The 16,898-nt window shown below is 52.5% G+C and overlaps 1 protein-coding gene across 7 annotated transcripts in view; it reads left to right on the forward strand.

Moving 5' to 3' along the window:
• RAP1GAP2 (RAP1 GTPase activating protein 2) overlaps nt 1-16,898 on the forward strand; it is a 289,357-nt gene that overhangs the window by 88,819 nt on the left and 183,640 nt on the right. Inside the window, exon 1 of one of the 7 annotated variants that reach the window (XM_055367146.2) lies at nt 14,314-14,970. The exons of 5 other annotated variants lie outside the window; for them this stretch is intronic. In XM_055367146.2, the coding sequence (XP_055223121.1) occupies nt 14,864-14,970 (107 nt within the window). In that variant the 5' untranslated portion in view covers nt 14,314-14,863. Of the gene's footprint in view, nt 1-14,313; nt 14,971-16,898 lie in introns of those variants that run through there. One more of the 7 variants, XM_055367144.2, reaches the window with a different exon arrangement.

Here is a 16,898-nt window from a genome sequence, read left to right on the forward strand (position 1 = left end):
CTCTACTAAAAATACAAAAATTAGCGGGACATGGTGGCGGGCGCCTGTAATCCCAGCTGCTCGGGAGGCTGAGGCAGGAGAATCACTTGAACCCAGGAGGCAGAGGTTGAGTGAACCAGTGAGCTGAGGTCGCGCCACTGCACTCCAGCCTGGGCAACACATTGAGACTCTGTCTTAATAATAAAAAAAAAGAATAAAAAATAAATAAAATTACAGAAAAATTAAGAGTGCAGAGAGTCCCCATAGGCTCTATAATCCAGTTCCCTACAACTTACATTAGTACGATCCATTTGCTATAATTAACATTAGTATGGTCCATTTGCTATAATTAACATTAATATGGTCCATTTGCTATAATTAATGAACCTAGACTGATGTATTATCATTAATAACTGAAATGCATGGTTTATTCAGATTTTAGAGTTTTTCCCTAATGTCCTTTTCTGTTCCAGGAACCACATTACATTTAGTTTTCACAGCTCCTTAGACTCCTCTTGGCTGTGACTGTTTCTCAGACTTTGCTTGTTTTTGGCAGCCCTGACAGCTTTGAGGCGTGCTTGTCACTCAATTTAGATTTGTCTGATATTTTTCTCATGATTAGACTGGGTATCGGTTTTTGAGAGGACGACTACCCAGGTATAGACCAGGTATAGAACCATTTTTCTTTTTTTAATTTTTTTTTGAGACGGAGTTTTGCTCTTGTTGCCCAGGCTGGAGTGCAATGGGTGATATCAGCTCACTGCAACCTCTGCCTCCTGGGTTCCAGTGATTCTCCTGCCTCAGCCTCCAGAGTAGCTGGGATTACAGGCATGCGCCACCACGCCCAGCTATTTTTGTATTTTTAGTAGAAACGGGGTTTCACCATGTTGGTCAGGCTGGTCTCAAACTCCCAACCTCAGGTTCGCACCCGGCAGAACCATTTTCATCACATCCTAACAATATGACTGACCACTGTTGATGTCGGCCTTGGTCACCTGGCTGACATAGTGTTTTGTCAGATGTCTCCATTGTAAAGTTATTCTTTATTTTTAAATTTTTATTGATTGATTGAGATGGAGTCTCACTCCATCTCACTCCGGTGTCACTGGAGTGCAGTGGCGCGATCTCGGTTCACTGCGACCACCACCTCCTGGATTCAAGCGATTCTCCTGCCTCAGCCTCCCGAGTAGCTGGGATTACAGGCACCCACCACAACACCCAGCTAATTTTTGTATTTTTAGTAGAGGTGGGTTTCACCACATTGGCCAGGCTGGTCTCAAACTCCTGACCTCAGGTGATCCGCCCACCTTGGCCTCCCAAAGTGTTGGGATTACAGGCGTGAGCCACAGCGCCTGGCTGTTATTCTTTATTTTCTTCCATCCGTAGTATACTGTTCACATCTAAGGAGCAGGGCATTATATTTTCTTTCTTTTCTTTTTTTGCTATGTTTCCCAGGCTGGGCTCAAACTTCTGGGCTCAACTTGATCTCCTGCCTTAGCCTCCTGAGTAGCTGGGACTACAGGCATGAGCCATCATGCCTGGCTTATATTTACTTTACCTTCTATTTATGAGAAATGATTATATCCATTTATGATGTGAACATAAAGTCTTGGCTGGGCACCGTGACTCACACCTGTAATCCCAGCACTTTGGGAGGCTGAAGTGAGTGGATCACTTGAGGCCAGGAGTTCGAGACCAGCCTGGCCAATATGGTGACACCCTGTCTCTACAAAAAATACAAAAATTAGCTGGGTGTGGTGGCCTGGGCCTGTAGTCCCAGTTACTCAGGAGGCTGAGGTAGGAGGATTGCTTGAGCCCGGGAGGTGGAGGCTGCAGTGAGCCAAGATTGCGTCACTGCACTCCAGCCTGGGTTACAGGGCGAGACCCTGTATAAAAAATAAAAAGACCAGTGTGGTGTCTCATGCCTGTAATCCCAGCTGCTTGGGAAGCTGAGGCAGGAGAATCGCTCGAACCTGGGAGGCAGAGGTTGCAGTGAGCCGAGATTGCGCCACTGCACTCCAGCCTGGGCAAGAAGAGCTAAAGTCTGTCTCAAAAACAAACAAACAATAAAAAACATGAAGTCTTTATAATATTTAATTTATAAAACATGAAGTCTTTTCAATATTTAATTTAAAAATTAAGTCCATTTAAAGAAAAATATTAAGTAGAGAGAAAAGTTACAAGAGATATGGGGAATTTTTTTTTTTTTTTTTTTTTTGAGACGGAGTCTTGCTCTGTCACCCAGGCTGGAGTGCAGTGGCACGATCTTGGCTCACTGCAAGCTCCACCTCCCAGGTTCACGCCATTCTCCTGCCTCAGCCTCCCGAGTAGCTGGGACTACAGGCGCCCGCCACCACACGCGGCTAATTTTTTTTTGTATTTTTAGTAGAGATGGGGTTTCACCTTGTTAGCCAGGATGGTCTCAATCTCCTGACCTCGTAATCAGCCTGCCTCGGCCTCGGAAAGTGCTGGGATTACAGGCGTGAGCCACCGTGCCCGGCCGATATGGGGACATTTTAAAAAGCAGGAAAGCCACCACAGAATGATAGATGTCAGAGAAATGCTGAAGGCAGGAAGATGTTGAGAGTACGGTCTGGGAAAATGGCTGAGGCTCAGTGTCACCTCCTGGCCTGTTTCCCAAATCCCCTTAAGACAAGGAACAGGAAGTGACTGATGTGGCCTCTGAGAAGTCTCAGACACAGCGCAGAGGGGCCATGGCTACCCCAGGGACGGGTGTGATGACTCCCTGGGGTCACGGCTTTTCCTCCCTCCCTTCTCTCTGGCTCCTGCTGACCCCACAGCATTGCCAGCAGTTTCTGGCAGGCAGGTGAGGAGGCCTGGGTCAGGGAGGCTGGGGCGGCTGCCTGTGCAACCGGCCCTGTGGCGTGCAAGCCTCAACCCTGTCTACAGCTCAGGGTCTGAAAGGCGATGCTAGGTACCGGGTCCTTCCGCCCATGTTATCTAGTTTCCTCCACAACCTGGGGGAGTATTGGGGTCCTTGTCATTCTCATCACTCAGGGGAAGAGACCTGTCCAGGTCACCAGCTGGTCAGGGCCCAGGCTTGGGTAATAGGTGAATATTTGACCTCACACCTTTGGATGTGAAACAAGTTACATTCCTTTATTTTTCTAAAAAGCCTTTTAAAAATATGGGCTAGCCAGGTGTGTGGTGGCTCATGCACTTTGGGAAGGCGAGGCAGGCAGGTCACCTGAGGTCAGGAGTTCGAGACCAGCCTGGCCAACATGGTGAAACCCTGTCTCTCTACCAAAAATACAAAAATTAGCCAGGCGTGGTGGCACATGCCTGTAATCCCAGCTACTTGGGAGGCTGAGGCAGGAGAATTGCTTGAATCCGGGAGGCAGAGGTTGCAGTGAGCCAAGATCGCACCACTGCACTCCAGCCTGGGTGACAGAGCGAGATTCCGTCTCAAAAAAAAAAAAAAAAAAAATACCACTTTGTACTACCCTCTAGGAATGGCATGAAATACAGTAGTTTTAGAGGCCTCCCCTCCCTAGAGTTTCCTAAAAGCCGTGGGTGCCCTAAGAGAGACCTTTGAGTCAAGCCACTGCTTTGACACCTTTCCTTGGCAGGCTGGTGGTGTGAGGCTCTGGGTGTGAGCATCCTTTAGACACCCATCTGAGTTTATGCCTCCAGTGTCAGGGCCGAAGGTGGGTCTCCATCCTGAGACCTTGCTGTCCCACCCTCCCCTCCCCTCCAGCCAATCCAATTCTGTCAAGTCAAAAGCCTGGGAAAGTTTTTCTGGGGCAGAGGAAGCTGAGGCTCCAGAACATGGAATCCTCCTTCTTTTCTCTCTCTTCCTCCCTTCCTTCTTTCCCCTTCTTTTCTTTCCATGGTATTTATTGAGGGCTAGCGTAGAGCAGATGCCATCCTGAGTGTGGGGTGGGGCGATGACTAAGGTGTACACGGTGTCTGCCTCCATGGAGTATACATTCCACCGGGGGCTGGTGTGGGGCAAATAGACAAGAAAACAAGCACACAGACAAATCAGCAGCAACAAAAACCCCAAAACCTCAACCTGGAATAATAATCATGAAGAAAACAAGCCAGCGGCTAGGAGCAGGATCACTAAGCGTGTGCCCTGCAGGTGAGTGGTCAAGGAAGCCCTCTCTGGGAGGCAACATTCTTTTGGGATAGGTCTACGGTGGAGAAACAACTCAGTTAATTTCCCTTTTTTTTTTTTTAATGGAGTCTCGCTCTGTCACCCAGGCTGGAGTGCAGTGGCGCGATCTCGGCTCACGGCAACCTCCACCTCCTGGGTTCAAGCTATTTTCCTGCCTCAGCCTCTTGAGTAGCTGGGATTACAGGTGCATGCCACCATGACTGGCTACTTTTTTGTATTTTTAGTAGAGACGGGGTTTCACCATGTTAGCCAGGCTGGTCTCGAACTCCTGACCTCAAGCGATCCACCCACCTCAGCCTCCCAAAGTGCTGTGATTACAGGTGTGAGTCACCGCGCCCGGCCCAATTTCCCCATTTGGTGGTTCAGTTACGTTGCATCATTAATAAAGTCTCCTGCCTCCCACTACCTTGCAGGGTGGGGCGGGGTGGGGCTGAGATGGTTTCCGTCCAGGTTCTCCAAGAAAGACAAGAGCTTCGCCTTCCCAGAGTCATGCTGAGTGTACTTCTTATTGCTGACATGGGGCCACGTGAAGGTCACTACTGGCCTTGCCTGGGCAACATCTTTCCCCCTGTGATTGGGAGGACATGATTGGCACACTTAAGTCCTTTAGTTATCAGCTGTGATCCATCATTTGTGACCCACATAGCCCCTGATTCTGCCTTGTGGGTACAGTGAGCGAGGGGTTGGTGGCGGGGGTGGAGGAAATGGACAGAAGCAAAGAGTTTGGAGCGTTGGGTAAAAGGAAGGTGGCCGGCGCGCTTTTTTAAATTTTTATTTATTTATTTTTTGAGACGGAGTCTTGCTGTGTCGCCCAGGCTGGAGTGCAGTGGCTCGATCTCGGCTCACTGCAAGCTCTGCCTCCTGGGTTCACGCCATTCTCCTGCCTCAGCCTCCGGAGTAGCTGGGACTACAGGCGCCCGCCACCACGCCCGGCTAATATTTTGTATTTTTAGTAGAGACGGGGTTTCGCCATTTTAACCAGGATGGTCTCGATCTCCTGACCTCGTGATCTGCCCGCCTCGGCCTCCCAAAGTGCTGGGATTACAGGCATGAGCCACTGCGCCTGGCCGGCCAGCGTGGTTTCTGAAGCTGCTTTGGGACTTGGAGGGTTCAGAGAGTGGGAACTGAATTTTTTTCCCCTAAGAGTAGAGAGGGAGTTGCTTACACGAAAGAGCTTTGATTACAACAGGAGTGATGGAGGCTAGACAGCTGGAAGGATTTTCCTTATGGAAAGGGGGTGGAAAAGCCCCAGAAAGCAGGCCTGGTGGAAAGCTTGCACATTGCAGACCTGCAGTTGCTCGCAGGAGGTTTGGAGCTCAGCTCCCGGCTGGGTGAAGCTCTGGGAGTCTGTGTCAACACCTAAGGAAAATGAGCTTTGTGTTTACCTTTTAGGCTAAAAGGACTTAATGTCGGGGTGGGAAGGATCATTAACACATCAGTGACTCAGAGTCCAGAAGGAAACTGTTGTCCTTCCTTCTGTCACGAAGGAAACTGTCGTTGGCTAAGCCAAGCCGGAAAGGCTTTGATTACACCCACCAAGAGGGGCATTTCCCCTGGACCCAACCCAGAGTTCTCTTCAGGGACTGATAGAGGAGAACAGGAGAATTCAGACAACAGGGAAATAAATTAGAATTTATTAGCAGTCACGTAAAAGGGTCCCCAACCTATAAGTTTTATAGTTAGCCAGGCATGTGAGCTGGCAACCAACCCCTGCCAGTTTCTGCAGTCCATGGGGTGGTCCCCAGGAGGTTGAATGAAAGAATCAGTGTCCCCGCCTCATCTGGTCCCGGCCTGCACACTGTGCCTAGTACCCTCATCCCTGCACATGTATGGCACTGACTACATAAGTTCTAGGCCAGAGGCACCCAGCAGTGCCTCAGTCTTTTTTTTTGTTGTTTTTTGTTTTGAGACGGAGTCTCACTCTGTTGCTCACGCTGGAGTGCAGTTGCATGATCTCAGCTGACTGCAACCTCTGCCTCCCAGGTTCAAGCGATTCTCCTGCCTCAGTCTCCAGAGTAGCTGGGATTACAGGCACCCACCACCACGCCCAGCTAATTTTTGTATTTTTACTAGAGACTGGGTTTCACCATATTGGCCAGACTGGTCTTGAACTCCTGACCTCAAGTGATCCACCTGCTTTGGCCTCCCAAAGTGCTGGGATTACAGGCATGTAAATGCACAAAGCTTCATTATACATTTTGGACAAATGGATCCTTCTTCCATCCTGATATAGAGCATTTCTGTCTGTCCAGAAAAATCTCCCACATCCAGAGGCAGCCATTGTTCTAATGTTTTTGTATCTTAGATTGTTTTAAAACTTCTTATCAGCTGGGTGCGGTGGCTCACACCTGTAATCCCAGCACTTTGAGAGGCTGAGGTGGGCGGATCATGAGGTCAGGAGTTCGAGACCAGCCTGACCAACATGATGAAACCCCATTTCTACTCAAAATACAAAAATTAGCTGGGCGTGGTGGTAGGCGCCTGTAATCCCAGGTACTCTGGAGGCTGAGGCAGGAGAATCGCTTGAACCCTGGAGGCGGAGGTTTTGGTGAGCCGAGATCGCACCACTGCACTCTAACCTGGGTGACAGAGTGAGGCTCTGTCTTAAAATAAATAAATAAATAAAATAAAATAAAATAAAATTTCTTATCAGCCGGGTGTGGTGGCTCACGCCTGTAATTCCAGCACTTTCGGAGGCCGAGGCGGGTGAATTCCGAGGTCAGGAATTCGAGACCAGCTGGACCAACATGGTGAAACCGAGTCTCTACTAAAAATACAAAAAATTAGTCAGGCGTGGTATTGGGAGCCTGTAATCCCAGCTACTCGGGAGGCTGAGACTGGAGAATTGCTTGAACCTGGGAGGTAGAGGTTGTAGTGAGCCAAGATTGCACCACTGCACTCCAGCCTGGGCAACAGTGCGAGACTCTGTCTCAATTAAAAAAAAAAAAAAAAAAAGTTCTCATCAATGGAATCCCGTTGAAGCATTTTAAGCATTTTTTGGTATCTGGCTTCTTTCACTTAGATCTTATTTTTGAGGTGCTTCCTTGTTGTTGCATGTGTCCATGTTTTGTTCCTCTTTATTATTGGGTTGTAGTCCACTGCGGGGATGTACCACAGCTTGTTGATGGACACTTGGGCTGCTTTCAGATTTTGGCTGTTTGTTTTGTTTTATTTTGTTTTTGAGATGGAATCTCACTCTGTCACTCAGGCTGGACTGCAGTGGTGCAATCTCAGCTCACCGCAACCTCCGCCTCCCAGGTTCAAGTGATTCTCCTGCCTCAGCCTCCTGAGTAGCTGGGATTACAGGCATGAGCCACCATGCCTGGCCAACTTTGGCTATTTTGAATAAAATGGCGATGAACATTGTCATGCAAGTCTTTGTGTAGAGCATGCATGTTCACTGAATCCTTGCAGTAGCTAATAGGTTGGCACTATTGTTATTCCCATTTTACAGATGAAGACACTGAGGCACAGAGGGGGTGAATTCCTAGTCCAAGGCTGCATGCATAGTAAAAGCTGGGGGTAGGATTCTAACCCAGGTTCGTCTGACTGCAGCATATGTATTTTTATTCCCTCACTGTAGTGTCTTTGCACCACAGCTGTTTGGGGCCATTAAGCCTAGGGACAAGTGGGCATCTCCTCTCAATGGCCTGTCAATTCCTAACTGCATTTTAGCTCACGATAGTAGTTGATAATAATGGTAGTGTTGATAATAATGGATTTGAGTCACCACAAAAAAATTCCATCAAACCTGCCTTTATTTTTATCTGTTTATTTTTGAGACGGAGTCTTGCTCTGTCGCCCAGGTTGGAGTGCAGTGGCGCGATCTCGGCTCACTGCAACCTCCACCTCCCTGGTTCAAGCGATTCTCCTGCCTCAGCCTCCCGAGTAGCTGGGATTACAGGCGCCCGCCACGTTGCCTGGCTAATTTTTGTATTTTGAGTAGAGACGGGGTTTCACCATGTTGGCCAGACTGGTCTTGAACTCCTGACCTCGTGATCCCCCCGCCTCAGCCTCCCAAAGTGCTGGGATTGCAGGTGTGAGCCACCACGCCCGGCATCAAACCTGTCTTTAAAGGACAACAGCATTTTGAGGCATTTGAGAGAAATCTCTAGCTAGGGTCATTACAGTAACTAACAGCAAGCCAGCAAGCAAGGAAGCAAACAAAAAGTTTTGCTACCCAAAGCCCTAGTCGCCAGGAAATCTCACATAGTTGTAATTCGTCATCTCCCAGAGAAGCCAGGCACAGAAGGCGTTACTGGATATATAAAATAGTATATAAATAATACATGTATAAGAAACCACTCTGTTCTCTGTAGAGCCAAACAGAATAGGGTTTTGGAGAGTCTGCTGGTTCTCGCTTTGAAAGATGTTGCTAAGCAATGTTGCTAATATTATGGAAAGACAGCTTCCCTCCCGGCTTTTCCACTCAGCCTCAGAAACCCTAGAGTTGGAAGTGGCTTCAGGAGTAGCAGCAGCTGGGGAGGTTTGGTAATCAGTGAGGCGGGGGCCGGGGGACCTTGGGTTGGAGAGGGACTGTGCTGTAGGCCACCCAGCCCTCAGCCTCATCAGCTCCTGATTCTCTGGACTGACTCCTGGGCAGCCTCTATGCAAAATAACACCTCTTCCTGTTCATCAGAAATTTCACACACAGAAGGATCCTTTTGAATTTTTTCACTGTGGGAAGAATTATTGTAGTCATGCAGCTTAGCAAAAATTCAAAAATCCGTAAATGAACTTCAAAAAAGGAAGTATTTTAAATAACTTCAGTAACCCAAGTGATAGATGAAGAACTTCTTTATTCCTCCCTCTACCCACTCTCCGTAATCCCTGAACAGGAAGTCGGCAGGGTTCTGATTGACATCACGTACTGCAGGTTCCACCTTCATGGCTCTGGGTACCAGAGCGCAGGGTGCCCGCCACTGAGTGGGATCTGTGGGTTTCCTCAGCGTGGTTTCCTTTCCTTGGAGCTTGGAAATGCCACACAAGTCACGGAGATCCGTTTCCAAAACCTGAGCCAGTTTAGATCCTCTGCTTAATATGACGTCTGTGGCCCCAGGAAAGTTGGGCTGAGCTGAGGTTTCCCAGGCTTGTCTTTGAGGCCTCCCAGTCCTGGCCTGCGTTTATCATGGAAGGACCCTATTGTGGTGGGATGGACCTCTTGGGGGCTGGTCATGGGTTCTGGGAGGGGATTTTAGAAGCTGGGAGGAGAGTCAGTATGTTGGCAGAGAGTTTTCCTGCATCTCTCTCTTTTCCTTTTTTTTTTTTTTAAATTAGTTATTTATTTATGAGATGGAGTCTTGCTCTGTTGCCCAGGCTGGAGTGCAGTGGCACGATCTCGGCTCACTACAACCTCCGCCTCTGGGCTCCAGCAATTCTCCTGCCTCAGCCTCCCGAGTACCTGGTATTCCAAGCGCCCGCCACCACGCCTGGATGATTTTCGTATTTTTAGTAGAGACGGGGTTTCACCATGTTGGCCAGGCTGGTCTCGAACTCCTGGCCTCAAGTGATTCGCCTGCCACGGCCTTCCAAAGTGTTGGGATTACAGGCGTGAGCCACCGCACCCGGCCCAGCTCTCACTTTTCAAAAATAGAAACTGCTTCCCGACCTCAGATGACTTCAATCTTTCCCTTCCCCCGACGCCTTCCTGCCTCCCTCTTCCCCCTCCTCTGTCTTCCTCCTAAGGGGGCATCCCAGAGACGCAACTGTGCTGTGGCCCAGCAGGGGGCGCTGATGTACCTGCCAAGAGTGGAGGTGTCTTAGCAGCACAGGTGTGAGCGTTCAGCTGTGTGCGAGGGAGCGAGGGAGCTTCCGAGTGATATCCCAGAGCAGGTGTGTGTATGTGTGTACCCTCAAAGGCAGAAGAGAGCGGGGGTGCCGGACCGTCCTGTCCAAGGCTCTGTTTATAACCCTTGCGTTGTTCCAAAGGTTGTGTGGTCCGTGGAATAGCTGGGACCCTGCCCGTGGAGCGGAGGGGCAAGGCGTTTGAAGACATCTGGTTTTCATCAAAGGCCCCACGCTCCTTGCTCCATTGCCCCCCTTGCCCCCATCCACCCCCAATCCCAGCCCAGAACGGTGGCAGTCATTCTGCCCAGCAGTGGGGCGCTGGGAGTTGGTGGCTGGGTGGGGCGAGGAGGTGGCGTCTGCTGCAGGCTGGCTCTCTGACAAGGGGCACGGGGATTGGGGCTGATTCCCGCTTTCTCATGGATATGTCTCCTGGAGCCGGTTCCCAGGCACAGAAGGCCCTTTTCTTCAGGGCCAGGCATGCGTGTCTGTCTGCCTCAACCCACTGGCCCCTCAGGAACGGGCTGTGCAGCTGTCTGCGCTCTGTTCATGATTAACTTCGCTGTCTCCCGCCCCAGGCCTGATTCCCACCCAGGCCCCCTCAGCCTTTGGAGTTCCCCTGGACTGCAAGAGAGACCTGGGCTGGCAGCTGCCTGGCACTTTGTTCTCTGGGACTGTGAGCTTTGGAGGCTGGAACAGGCCATGGAGGTCCTGAGAGCTGGGACGCTGTGGGGCGTAAATTGGGTGAGGTGAGACCTGCAGGAAGACCCCTTCTCTGCCGTCAGAGACTTCTGCCGTCGTCATTTCCTGCGGTCTGCATGTATCCAGCTTTCTCAGCCCACCCCAAAGTGCCTCATGAATGTGGCCTTGGAGCAGAGTAATGTGAAAATTCTTCCCTGTCCGTTCTCTTTCGAACCGTGATTTCTTCAAGAACAGTGGCTTGGTTTGGCGCAGGTGTGTCACTAACACCTAACACTGCCTGCATTTTTTTTTTTTTTTTTTTTTGAGACGGAGTCTCGCTCTGTTGCCCAGGCTGGAGTGCAGTGGTGTGATCTCGGCTCACTGCAACCTCTGCCTCCCGGGTTCACGCCATTCCCCTGCCTCAGCCTCCCGAGTAGCTGGGATTACAGGCACCCGCCACCATGCCCGGCTAATTTTTTGTATTTTTAGTAGAGACGGGGTTTCACCATGTTAGCCAGGATGGTCTCGATCTCCTGACCTCATGATCCGCCCGCCTCGGCCTCCCAAAGTGCTGGGATTACAGGCATGAGCCACCGCGCCTGGCCCGCCTGCTTTTTTAAGGAACGTACTTCAAGCTTAGAGCCTTTGTCAGGCAACAGTATTGAGGCAGAACTTAATAAATTTATGTTTGTTTTCATGGTAGGAAGGGAAAGTGATAATGGATTTTCATTTAGGGTTGCAATAACGTTTTCTTTTAAAATTAAGTAAAGGCGGCCGGGCGCTGTGGCTCACGCCTGTAATCCCAGCACTTTGGGAGGCCGAGACGGGCGGATCACGAGGTCAGGAGATCGAGACCATCCTGGCTAACACGGTGAAACCCCGTCTCTACTAAAAATACAAAAAAACTAGCCGGGCGTGGTGGCGGGCGCCTGTAATTCCAGCTACTCAGGAGGCTGAGGCAGGGGAATGGCATGAACACGGTTGGCGGAAGTTGCAGTGAGCTGAGATCTTGCCACTGCACTCCAGCCTGAGGGATGGAGTGAGACTCCACCTCAAAAAAAAAAAAAAAAAAAAAATTAAGTAAAGGCCAGGCGCGATGGCTCACACCTGTAATCCCAGAACTTGGGAGGCCAAGGCAGGCGGATCACCTGAGGTCAGGAGTTCGAGATCAGCCTGGCCAACATGGCGAAACCCCGTCTCTACTAAAAATACAAAATTAGCCCGATGTGGTGGCGAATGCCGGTAATCCCAGCTACTCAGGAGGCTGAGGCAGGAGAATCGCTTGAACCCAGGAGGTGGAGGTTGCAGTGAGCCAAGACCGTGCCATTGCACTCCAGCCTGGGCGACGAGCAAAACAACGTCTCAAGAAAAAAAAAAAAAAGTAAAAAAGTAAGTTGATGTAATTAAAGCAAAATTATAAACAGCAGAGCAGCATGACACTAAGACAAAGAATTATGAAGGAGGTGGCGTGTGGCCCAATTGTGGGAAGCTTTGGCTGGGCTAACTGCACACACTGGCTGGAAATGGTCTTGTTTTGAGGTTTGGTGTGTGTTAACCCTGTTTGTTTCGGGCAGGGATGGTCTTCCATTTTTCTTTCTTGCCCTGGTCTCTTGCATAAAGCTGGACATACTGTACATGTTTAATAAACGCTGGTGGAATGGGTAAGCCTAGCATTGATGGTTGTTCCAGTCTCTGCTATTGATGGGTTTTCTTGTGCTTTGGGGTTCCCTCTGTGGGGCGTGGGTGTGGCGGGCTGTGGGGGCTGGAGTGGGAGTTAAGAGGGGGAATTGCTGTTTATGCACCAAAGGTGGCGAGCTTGTAGGGCAGGGGCAAAAGGATGGGGCCTCTCACTGCCAGGAAAATTCTACCTCTTAAGAGACTCAGGAGTCAGGGTCTGAGAGGTTACGATTTTCTGGGGGACAGCCTTGTGTTTGCAGCCACACTGGGCTTGTAGAAGGACTTAGAGGGCTGGGAACCCCAGAATAAGAGAATGAATAATGGAACCTGCATGGTGGATTTTGTGCCTTCATCATCCCAATTCCCTGTTGTAGTTGTTTGGAGAGGTGGGGTCTCACTATGTTGGCCAGGCTGGTCTAGAACTTCTGGTCTCAACTCAAGTGATCCACCTGCCTCGGCCTTCCAAAGTGCTGGGATTACAGGTGTGAGCCACCCTGTTACCCACTGTGCACTTGACCTGAACTAGCTCCCACACTCTCACCTGCTGGGAAGGAGGATCAGGCCTTCCGTTGAGGTGCAGCCTTCTGTGTGTGGGTAAAATTCACCCAACGCTAGGATAGACCTAAGCCAGCGCCCTCATCACCTTCCCTGCCATCTAGCTGAAGCGGTCCATCAGCTAACCTGTGGGTCCTCGGGTGCTGTGTGCTATAGCGCGGCGGGAGAGAGGGGAAGAGAAGCTCTGGGCTGCATGCTGCTGGGAGCTCTTCCCTTTTCTCTACCAAGGACACTCATTTTATTCTTTTTCCAGACCAATTCTTAAGTCACTACTGGCATAGTACTTGCAGCCTGCCTAACCGCCAATCCCAGGAGTGGGGCCCGGGTCATTCAAATCTCTAGCTATAAAAAGATGTCCATGGCTATCTATATCTCTGATCCCCCACAACCCCGGCAGGGAGGGGGTGGGGGTGGGGGGTACAAGGCCAATGGTAACGGCTGCTTCATAAATAGACCAGGTGCATTTAAGAACCACCCTGGGGCTCCCTCCCCTCCACCCCAACTCCAGTGCCAGCAGGAAGCTGTGGGCATTCGAGAGGCAGGGCTGAAGCCTCAGGCCCTCGAATTCGTTTGCAGTCCCTCTCCCCTCTCCACCCAGCATGGTCCCCTCCCTGCCTGGATTTTCTGTGTTTGCTTGAACACCAGACTATTAAAAACCAAAAAACAAAACAAAACAACAACAACAAAAAACAAGGCAAATTGCCTCAGGGGGAACCTCTTTGGCCCCAAAGATGGACTAATTGGCTTGTTCTAATTCCTTTCAGCCCCCTGCCCACTTCCTTTTCCCTAGAGGGGCAAAGCTGTGAGTGATGCTTCGGAGGGGTGGGGCGGGAGGGGGCTGGGAGGCTGGGCAGCACCTGGAAGTGGATGAGGGCGATTGTGAGCGAGGCCCCGCGCCGACGGTAGGGACCAGGCCACAGCCCTTTCCCCAGGAGCCGGCGCGACCTTCCGACCTTCCTTTCCGAAGGAGATGAGGCTCGCGCGCGGCTGGCAGGGGCGGGAGGGACCACGCGACGAGTGCGCAGCGGCCAGGCCCGGGTGGGCGCGGGGAGGGCGGAGTGGGGGGCGCCCGGCCCGCCAGGAGGAAGCGGGGTCGCCGTGAAGTTGGTTATTGACCCCGTGTGGAGTCAAACTCCCAGGGCCGGGAGAGCCAGTGTTCGCGGGGAGCCGACCCCAGCCCACCCTGCATCCCAGCTCTGCGATCCTTGCGCCGACTCTGGGGGGAGGCGGGGGCAGAATTCCGCCTCGTTCCTCCCATCCACAAGCTCCCACCCGGGGACCCGGGCCCGGGAGCTGCGAGCCGGGGCGGGCGCCGGGCTCAGGTGCCCCCTGTAAGCGCTGGGCGGCCGGGAGGGGACGGGGACCGCGCGCGGGCAGTTTCGTTTGGACGGAGGAGGACGCGCGTTTCCTCTTGGTGCCTGTTTTCTCTCCCTCTGTTTTAAAAGCAGTGACAGCATCGGGGAAGTATCCGGGGCCGGGCCGGGGAGGGCGGCAGCCGCCTCTGCCTGGGGAGGGAGCTCGGGGCCGCCGGCGGGAGTGCGGGCGGGGACCAGAAGGAGCGGGCGAGGGGAGGCAGGGCCGGGGCCGGGGAGGGCGCCTGGGAGCCGGGCAGGGGGGTCCCGGGAGCGCTGTCCGCCTCCTCCTGCGCTTCGCCCGCTCCCTGTGCCCCGCGTCCTCCACCATCCGGGCGGCCGAGGCCGGGGCGCGGGAGGCGGGGCCGGGGCGGGTCCCGGCGCGGGCGGCGCGTCTGAGCGGGAGCCGGGAGCCGCCGGCCCGGGCCGCGCCCCGAGCGAGCCTCGGAAATGCCCGCGCCGGGGGAGCGGACGGCGGCTGCCCCGCGGGCCCCGAGGAGACGCTGAAGGTCGCCGGGAGGGAGGGGAGAGCGCGCGGTCACCTGACCCCCGGGGCGCACCTAGGCGGGGCGGGGCCCATGCGAGGCGGAGGCCGGGGGCCGTGGCGCGGGCTCAGGGGCCGGGTGCGGAGCGCGCGGAGCCGGGGCTGCGGGGACGCGGGCGGGCGAGGTCGGGCACCGCGGGCGGCCTCGCCATGTCCCAGCCCGCGGGGAGGAGGCATTGCCGAAAGGCGGGGATCCGCGCCGCCGTGGTGCTCATCGGACTCCTGCACAAATCCCGGAGGCAGAATAAAGAGAAAAGGTAAACCCCTGCAGCGCCGGCCCCTTCCCTCCGCTCTCCTGCTGCATGCCAGTTTTCTTTGGGGTGGACTTTTCCGATGGGTGTTTGGTTCCGTGTTGGTTAGAAAAAAGCCTCCTCTCCAGGTACCGTCGCGCGAACCGAGTTCGGAGCTTCGCCCCGGACCCTGGCTGGTGCGAGGAGCCTGGGCAGGACCTTGGCGGAATCGGAGGGCCGCTGGGAGGGCGCATCGGGGTGGATCCCTGACGGAGGGACCCCAAGTCCGTCGCCCCCAGACCCTTTGCAGACCGCGACCCCGTTCCCCAAGCCTGCAGCCGCGGATGCCATTGATCCAGCCCAGGCGGCTCCATGCGCCGGTGTTGCCATTTGCTTCTCTGCAACTTGGCTGAGCCCGCGAGGTGCCTGCCTGGCCGAGATCCGCTTGCTCTGCGCTCGGTGCCGGCAGGCGAGGAGCAAGTTTGGAGGTTGTTCGCTCCCCACCCACCCTTTCGCCCCACCGCCATAGGGTGACTTTGCCTCTTCGCCTTTCTGGCGTTTGTTCTTTCGTTTGCTCCTGGATATTGAAAATAGTTTTCTTTAGCTATTTCAGAGACATTTTGGACGACCTGTGTGGTGGGAGGTGTGGGGTTTGGAGTAGGCAAAGGAGGTTCTGAGGAAGCTTTCTAGGCTGCAACCGCAGCTGCAGGTCTGACATCCACCAGACCCCAAGGAGCTACCAGGCAGGTCGTTGGCACAAAGCCTCCCTGTTCTGCTAGGGTGCATGGCAGAGCCTCCAGCGATGGGGGGAGGGGAGTGTGGAAGCTGACTGCCCACAGAGATGTTGCCGGGATCAGGATTTGGGGTAGCTTCCAGTGACCCTGCTGGATCCTAGTTTCCAGAGGAGTTTTGGAATGGTTAATACCGCACCCTATAAGACACGGGCAGTGGAACCAGAGACACCTGGGGGTGACCAGCAGCCCCTGGATATGCCCACAGGTATGAACGTACCTGGGGTGGTGGTAGGCAGGGAATACGGGGGACTTTGAGAAGCTGGCATGGATTGCCCTTGTGGTGGGTTGTCCCCCATTCCTCTCGTCCCCCCTTCCTATAATGTAGTGTAACAAGATGTTGCCCGCTGCACAGAATGAATTTCCCGTGAAAATGACATAAGGTGGTTCAGCATGAAATAACATTGAGTCACCTAGTGAGAAAGTTCTTCCCTTTTCAGTTCTCTGCGAATCCTTGTGATTTCTTTGAGGGGAAGTTTCAGGTGGGTGCTAGTCTGCCTTTAACACCTTTTAAACACTTGCTAATCTTGCTTTTGTAACTAAGAGAGAGCAGACCTCCGGCTCCCGGTCCTCTGAGTGGGGAACAGTTGCCTGGCTAGAACTTAGGTTGTTTTTGTTTTTGTTTCATTTATTTTTAGGATTCTCTCCTGGTTAATGGCCAGTGGTACTGATTTTTTTCCATTTGTGGTAGTGATATAAAACATCTCTTTAAACATATGAAGTCACAAGAATTAATCTATTTTATTTATTTATTTATTTATTTATTTATTTTTGAGGAGGAGTCTCACTCTGTTAGCCCAAGCTGGAGTACAGTGGCGCCATCTCGGCCCACTGCAACCTCCACCTCCTGGGCTCAGACAATTCTCAGGCCTCAGCCTCCGGAGTAGCTGGGACTACAAGTACCCATCACCACGCCCAGCTAATTTTTTGTATTTTAGTAGAGACGGGGGTTTCACCATGTTGCCCAGGGTGGTCTCAAACTCCTGAGCTCAGGCGATCCACCTGCCTCGACCTCTCAAAGTGCTGGGATTACAGGCATGAGCCACCGTGCCCGGCTGAAGTGAATCTATTTAATAGAAATAGTAGTAATAATAATACAAGTGTTAACAAATATAGTGGAAATACTGCAAGTGGTCTAGGAATGGCTGATGCCAGCGACATGTG

Source organism: Gorilla gorilla, chromosome 19 (genome assembly GCF_029281585.2).
Source record: "Gorilla gorilla gorilla isolate KB3781 chromosome 19, NHGRI_mGorGor1-v2.1_pri, whole genome shotgun sequence".
Classification (NCBI taxonomy): Eukaryota; Metazoa; Chordata; class Mammalia; order Primates; family Hominidae; genus Gorilla; species Gorilla gorilla.